The 8238-nt window shown below is 41.1% G+C and overlaps 1 protein-coding gene across 1 annotated transcript; it reads left to right on the top strand.

The window, feature by feature from the left end:
- The first annotated feature begins 2038 nt into the window (after nucleotides 1-2038).
- fbxo2 (F-box protein 2) lies at nucleotides 2039-7998 on the top strand. Its single transcript, XM_071494899.1, has 6 exons — nucleotides 2039-2156; nucleotides 2906-2971; nucleotides 4363-4489; nucleotides 6122-6214; nucleotides 6292-6433; nucleotides 6540-7998. The coding sequence occupies exons 2-6, from the start codon at nucleotides 2935-2937 to the stop codon at nucleotides 6672-6674; spliced, it is 534 nt and encodes a 177-aa protein (XP_071351000.1). The 5' UTR covers nucleotides 2039-2156; nucleotides 2906-2934; the 3' UTR covers nucleotides 6675-7998.
- Nucleotides 7999-8238: the final 240 nt, after the last annotated feature.

Below are 8238 nucleotides of genomic sequence, written 5' to 3'. Positions count from 1 at the left end.
ACGTATATGAGAAAAGAATAAACTGGTGATTTTTAGCTGTTTTTTGCTGTGCTGAAAATAATGTGACTCTAGTGTGAGTGGGGCTGTGGTCAAAAACCAAAGTTCAAAAACAAAGGTCTGCTACAGAAATGTGTGTTCATATTTTAAATTGAAAGCTTTATTGTCATTGCACCAAATAGTACAATGAGATTGGCTGCACAAAACCCATGAAACACTATACATACATGCACACAACTCATTCACACACATCAACATCAAAAGAGAACATTGATAAGTACTGTCTGAAATATTATTGCACAAAGTATGACCATAGAGATTGCACATAAGATGAACAGATAGTGGTCTAGTCCTGAGAGATCATGATAAGTTATAATGATGCAGAGGTGGTGGCAGAGGGAAGGTTTAATAGAGTTCAGCTCAGGGATGGCTCTTGGGATAAAACTTTTTTTCAACCTGGTTTTAAGGGCTCTGTAGCACCTTCCAGAGGGTAAAAGTGTGAAGAGCTGATGAAGGGGTGAGTTGTCGGCTCTGCGGAGGCAGTCTATATTTTCATATTTTCTTTAGTCATTTTGTGAAATTAATGAAATTCAAACCATGTGAGAGGTTTGGTAGAGAATTCACTTGCTGCAATGTTTAACAACACACAAGCCAAAAAGTTGGTAGAATCTTTAATGCTGTAATTTATACAAATTAACAGTATGTACTATTTTATAAGACGATCATGTGTTTCATGTAAAATATTAATCTAAAAAATGAACTATTAAGTATAGCTGTCAGATAAATGTAACGTAGGAAAAAGTAGAATATTCACTTTCAAATCATTAAATGGCAGAGGTGAGAGAAAGTCACACATGTGCGAGTCTCAAGTCTCAACCTTTAAGTCCCAAGTTTTCTCACTTTCTTTCATGTGTGGGACTGTATGGCCTTGGTGGAGGTATGCGCTACTGTCTGACTTAAGTTGAATCGTGTGACTGAAATCCCCCACCTCTATAAATGGGAAATTCTCTTTTTCTCACCTTTTTTTGACAGTTGGACCAGGGCATGTCTCTGACCTTTATGAAGAGTACTGGATTTTTTTTCCCCAACCGTTGAGATTGATGTGTTTGCTCTAACGCACATTTGTGCTGAGTGTGTGCATGTGTGGTTCTGCTGAGTTCCACTGCATGGATCCCTCCCTCCCAACCTGCAGATAGGTTGTTTTTTTTATCTCTTCTCCCTCCATCCCTCTCTCTCCCTGACAGGGCTGAACAATGGCTCGGACTCAGATGCAGACTGACACAGTAAGCGAGTTCTCAATGTCCTTTAATAAGGCAAAAGTCGGTACACAGGAGATCAGTCCGCAGAGCAAAGGTATCAAAATCGGAAGGCAAAGGCAGGGTCAAAAACCAAAAACAAGACAAGACAAGAATAAGGCACACGGGGAATAAAGGCTGGAACGTAGTCATAAAGAACAAGACGAACTGGCACAGAAGGGAGGGAACACTGAGACTAAATACTCTGGGAGAGGGAAGACGATGAGACACAGGTGCAGCACATTAGGGCAGGGCAGGTAATCACACAAGGGGAGGACACATGAGGGCAGGAAGTGAAGAACCTGAAACGAGAAAAGAGGTGAGTATCAGAATAAAACAGGAAGTACAAGACAAAGAACACTGGGGGAAACAAAAAAGGGAACTCAGCTATCCAGCTGAGGCATGACACTCCCTAACTATTTTACTGTGTGTGTGTGTGTACTTGTACTTGCTACATAGTAATGACCAAAAAAAGTATTTTACTAACACATTGAGCACATTTTGGGAAAGTGAGGACATTTTGGCTGGTCCTCACTTTTTGAGACGCATTAAAATCATATTTTGAGGGTTAAGACTTGGTTTTAGAGTTCTGGTTAGAATTAGGTTTAGGTTAAGGTTAGCGTCAGGGTTAGGGTTAGGCTCTCAGTTGTGATGGTTAAGGTTAGGGTAAGGGGCTAGGGAATGCATTATGTCAATGAGTGTCCTCACAAAGATAGAAGTACAAGTATGTGTGTGTGTGCGTGCGTGCGCACCCTGGCTATAAAAGCCACCGTCACAAGGGTGCTACCCTGCAGAGGAGCTCAAGAGTCCATCTGAGTAAGAGACAGAGAGGAAACAGAAGACTGTGCTTGCTTTCCCCTGGCTGTGAGTAACACATTCTGCTGTCATATATGTTTAGACTGAGCTGACTGTGTCATTTGCAGTAGAGCAGGAAATTAATGTGCATATACTGCATCTTTAAGAGTCTGCAGGGGCAGATGACTCAGCTGTTTGTGTTTGGCGCTTTAGTGAGTGAACATGCAGCAAAGTGGTGTTCAGTGCACATAAATCTGCTCCTGTGCCTCAGGTAAAGTAGACCTCTAAAAACTGCGATTTACACTTTCTATAATACTTATTATTGCTTGTGTTAGGACTGACCCTGAAGAACACAAACACTTTGTATGTGGACACAAAATGAATGAGAAACTCATAAATGAGTGAAATTAAACCGGCCCCTTGAACCACGGTTTTGACATCAATGTGCTGCCCAGGTTGTTTTCCTGCTGGCTGATCTGATGACTGGTTGATCCTCTGTGATTCCTCCTATTCAGGACGGACAGAAGGAGGCTTTCAGCTCATCTGCTGTGCTGTGAGTCAGCAGACAGGGTATTAGTGTTGGGGTTTGGAATCTCTGGGGATGACCCAGCCCGGTTTGGGGATGAGGGTCCTCCTGTTTTATTATTAACCTCTCAAACCCCACTGGACCCAGCTCTGTGTCCATCATTAGACTCATTGTTCAAACCCCCCTGCAAAGATTTCAGCTGGTCCATTGCTGTGACCTGATTCATGGGGGTAGATGCGATCTGATGGAAACTGCAGTGGAGAGATGTATTGATCAGAGTTGCTCTGTGCAGGTCCTGCCTCCTCTGTATAAACTGTAGTCATGGCCAGAAACCTGCTGAAGAATCCAAGTGGGGAAGGTAAGGTGTCATTTTCTTTGTGGATCATCTACAACTGTGTAACTGGATGTTTTACTCAATGAATGGATAAAGTGTTCAGAGTTTTTTTTTATTATCTAATGCGGTGGTTTTCAACCTGTGGGCCTGTGGCCCACTGGTGAACAGTGAGAGTTTTTCAAGTGGGCAGACAAATCATCAAATTAATTGCAAAACTGCACAATTTTGGAGAAAAGATGTAAATATAGAAAATACTAACAGGCTGTGATAATCCAGTGACAGGACCTTTTATGTTGTCGCCAGCCTGACCACTTTGCACCACATCGTATACACATCGTATGGATAGCTGGTTAGCAACAGGGGAGCTAACAGGAAAGAGAGTCAGATGGTGAATCTATAAGTGATCTCTCCCCCGTCAAACAAAAAAGGAAAAAATGAGCTTCCCCTGGTTCCAGTTCAGTCCTGAACGGTCATTAAATGTTGATTAAACGTTCAATGAACATATCATTAAAATAGAAAGTGTTCTGATAAGGCAAACATTTTTGAGATTCTCAAGTGGGTCATGAGTTGGAAAAGGTTTTGGAACCACTGGTGTAAAACTTATGTTAAATTTATTTTCTTGCTACACTCTCTGAACACTGACCTATATTCGTGCTCATTCTTAAATGAATTGTTTGATACATTTTTGCTGAGCGTTAGAGAACATAGACACCACTCTCATGTCTATATGCTAAATATGACAATACAGCCAGCACCTAGTTATCTTAGCTTGGAATGAAGACTGGAAACAGGGGGAAAGAGCTAGCCTGGCTCTGTCCAAAGGTGACACCGCCCACCTATCACCTCGAAAGCTCATTACTTCACCATCTCCTGTCCTGAGATTTAACAGACAATTCGATTTAATTACATTTTATTTGTATAGCACCAAATCATAATATACATAATCTCAAGGTGCTTTACAGGGTAAGGTCAAGACAACAGTTCTCACAAAGAGCAATCCCTTGGCGACACTCCAGGAACCCCAAGTAGACCTGCGTTTAGAGAGCGCAGTGTCCTATTAGGATAACAGGGATCTAGAAACTCTTTAAGATATGAGTGTGCCTGACTATTGATGGCTTTGTAGACAGACAGACAGACAGATGCGAGAGTGATATCAATCCTCTTGAAGTGCAGTTGCTGTTCTGGAAAAAGCCAGTAAATGGACTTCACACAAAGATTATTTTGAACCTTACACACTCAAATAAAATTTTTATAGCGGGAGAAAAATGGGAATAGATTAGCTCTGGTCTTGGCCGAGAGCCCTTCTGTTGCTCTTCAACCTTGCTAAACCTGCTCTTGGAATTGGAATTGACTCATACAGAGTAGAAAACATGATACAGCTATTGGCAGCTTGAGACTGTGCATTTCCCTCCCAGAGCAGCTGGAATTCTGGGATCTGAAGGAGAATGGTGGGAGCCAGTGGAAGGTGGAGGACATGCCAGGAGACTGTGGCCACGACTTCTGCAACAATGGCGTGACCAAGTACTTTGCAACTTCGTATGAGTGAGTATTTATCAGTGTATGTTTAGTTATACGACCAAATTCAAATGCTAAATAAATCAGTGCGGGTCTGGTTAGATTTAGGCACCAAAACTTCTTGGTTAGGATTAGGAAAAGATTGTGGTTTGGGTTGAAATAAATATTTCTTTAGGACCTACATCGTCATGGTTACAATAATAAACACATGGTTAAGATTGTGGAATAGTTATGGATAAGACGAGCAGTAGTCTCTTGTGTGAAAGTCCTTCTGTTGATACATTCATCCACCCCAACCCCCTCCCACTGCTCTTTATATGACATAACCTGAATCATTCCATTGCTCCAGCCATAACTACTGCAGCCACTAGAGGTCGACTAACAATAAAACGTAACTAGGAAAACTTGCAGGCACAGACGACCTATGGGGTGATTTTCTCTTTTTACAGGAGGACAGTCTCAAATGGAAAAAGAAAGTAGAAATAGATGGAAAATGCTTCCATTACCATTATCAGACCATCTAAACACCATTTTTTTTCAGACTCTAAACTTTAAACTTTGAATGTTTCATATGGAATGGGAAGAAGAAAAGGGTCAAAATGAAAGTATCAGACGATGGATCAATAAGGACTCACAAATGAGGAGATTAGTTGAGCTGCAAGAAAACACCTTGATAAAGACACTGATAGTTTACCTACAGAACATTTGGGGAACAAGTGAAACCAGCTGGGGTTGGGCAGGCAATCAGAAAGGTGGGTATAGACAAGAGCAGGAAGTAGAAGAACCATGGACACGTCAGGTAAAGTAATTTCAAGGTAAAACAGGAAATAATAGCAGAGAGTCCAGAGTCCAGGCAAGTGACAAAGAGGGGCAGCACATAACACTAGAGAAAAAAAAGTTAAGACTCAAACCATGTAGACCATAATAAAGATAAAGATAAATAAATAAAGATTGTTTTTAGAATTCTCCAGCTAAGAAACCACTTCTATCTGTGATTTAACTAACATAAATAATAATAATAATAATAATAATAATAATAATAATAATGATACAACTACAGCATCCAGTGGAAAACACATTTTACTAATTCAAAAAACTGTGATTTGTTGGTGGCTTCAAAATACAGGGAAGATGTGGGAAAACTGTGCCTCAATTAGAAGTAGGTTTTCCCAGTGTCTGGGAAAAGATATTTACAGAGACTGAAAAAAATATTTGAAAGGGCTTTATTTTGGCTGTAGAATTCACTTTAGCCTACTTAGTGGAATACCAACCAGCAGAGCAAATAAAATGTATTTTAAGGATTTCTGCTTTGAAACTTAATTAAGGTTACACAAATCATGTGCGTCCATGAAAATGATAAAAGGGAAAATTGAAGCTATAGAGCAAATCACATGTAAGTGAAATTATGTGCCTGGACTTGTGTTAATGAAACCAAAAAGGGAGCTTGCTTGTATTATTATTCTTTTATTCTTTTATTTTTTCAGTTCATTGAATTTTTTTCTCAAGATGACAATACAAAAGTAAAATATACCAAAAAACAAACAAACAAAAACATCCATCAGGGGCATGTTACTTTCATCCCAGTATGTTTTATTTCCTGTGTTTTCTCTTATATTTATTCAAATTATATTTAATATGGATCATTCATATATGTCCCAGGCTGTGTCTGAAGAGACAGGTGATCGACTTGTTGGCGGAGGGTTACACCCCTGAACAGCTGGACGCTCAGCCTGCTGTCACAGTGGAGGACTGGTGAGACAGCGGCGGACTGACATGCATGCAGACACCCTCTGTAAATGTCACTGGTTAATGTGTGGCTCACCCTGCAGGTTCTGTGGGAGGACAGACTGTGGCTGCACTTACCACATCACGGTGTGTCTGCTGGATGAGAATCAAGAGGTCATACAGGAGTTCAAACCTGAGCCGGTGACTCTCGACCCCGAGTCTGAGGACGACTGCTCGTGGAAGAAGGTACGCAGAGGGGAGAGTGCTCTGATTAGACGTGTGACGACGCCCTGCAGGGTCCACAGCCAACAGTACAGATAACAGTGGTTTTTTGTCTCTGTGTGAACTCTAGGTCAACCATACTTTTTCTGAATACGGCACCGGAATGCGTTTCATCTGCTTTGAACATGGAGGACAAGACACCAAGTACTGGGATGGTTGGTTTGGAGTGCGGGTCACCGGCAGCTCTGTCACTCTTGATGTCTGATCGAGAGGAAAAAGAGTGAGAGGAGAGTAAGAAATACTGAGAGGTGAAGGAAGAAGGTGGGGTGGGTGGAGAACTAGTGTGATAAAAGGGCACCAGAGTGACAGAGGTTCAAGGTTTCAACAGGACCAGCTTTGCCTTATGCACCTATACTGTAGCTTACACCTCTGTAGAGTGGGTTCAGACACTATTCAGACCCCTTTACTTTTTTCACACTTTATTGTTATAGTTTTCATTCTAAATGGAGAAACATGCCAATTTTGCCCATCACTCAATAACCCATCATGAATAAGTTACATTAGACATTTTTGCAAATGTATTGAAAATCAAAAACTGAAGTCTCACATTTTCAAAAGTACTCAGACCCCCTGCTGTGGCACTCCAAGTTGAAAACACTTTAATCTGCTTAAAGGTGCATCCTGTTTGCTTTAATTATCCTTGAGATGTGTCTAGAACTTGACTAGAGTCCACCTGTGGCAAACTGAATTGAATAGACGTGTGTATAAGGTCCCACACAGAAAAACCAAGCCATGAAGTCCAAGGAACTCTCTGTAAACCTCCATGATGAAACTGTGGCCGAGCTTTGAGCGTTTCCACGAGAACAGTGGCCTCAATAATTGTGACATGGGAGAGTTGAAAGAATAAGTCTTTGACTCTCCTTGAGTGGCTTAGCCAAAGTCCAGACCTGAGGATGGCACTTAAGATGCTTCCCAGCCAATCTGATGAAGCCAGAGAGGATCTGTCAGGAGGACTGGGATAAACTGTCCAAATCCAGGTGTGCAGAGCTTGTGCAGACTTACCCAAGAAGACTTGAAGCTGTAGTTGCTGACAAAAGGTTTTCTACAAAGTGCTGAATCTAGGGCCTAATGACGTTTGAGTGAGAGACTTCACTTGTTGATTTTTAGTAAATTTGCAAACACATGTTTTCACAATGTCATTATCTGTTATTGAATTGGTGAGCAAATGTCTTTTTTTATCCATTTACAATTACATGTATAACACAATAACACGTGCAAAAAACAAGGGGGTCTGAAAACTGAGGCCACGATATATCACTCATATTGCTGTTCATGCTATAGAAATGTAGAACTGCTGTTACTAATCTGAGAGACACCACAAAATACGATGACGGTGGCAGGCAGCTTGGCTTTACTAACTTTAAAATCGCTGCTTACAACAATCACGATCTGTTTCTACCTCTGCACACATATGCTGGGGCTCAACCACATGACTTGTTTGGTAGGTGGGGGTGTTGTAAGCAGTCAAATGATTTATCATTCAGATGGGAATTAAAATGATGCAATAAACTGTCATCTACTAAACTGTCTGTTTTGTCAAGTTGAGCTTTAATGTGAAGATCTAATCAACTGAATGTGACCTCTCATTTTCAAGATGATTTAACTGTTACTGCTGGCACCTGTGCAGCCGCTTATTCGTGCCTTCATCCAATCAGCCAATCATGTGGCAGCAGTGCAATACGTGAAATCCTGCAGATCCAGATCAGGAGCTTCAGTTAATGTTCACATCAAACATCACATCAATACGGAGAAACATGTGGTCAGTGACT

The sequence above is a fragment of the Trachinotus anak genome, unplaced genomic scaffold (assembly GCF_046630095.1).
Source record: "Trachinotus anak isolate AG129_WGS33_773 ecotype Australia unplaced genomic scaffold, CSIRO_AGI_Tana_v1 ptg000013l, whole genome shotgun sequence".
NCBI lineage: Eukaryota > Metazoa > Chordata > Actinopteri > Carangiformes > Carangidae > Trachinotus > Trachinotus anak.
This window is presented reverse-complemented; position numbering and strand designations above follow the sequence as displayed.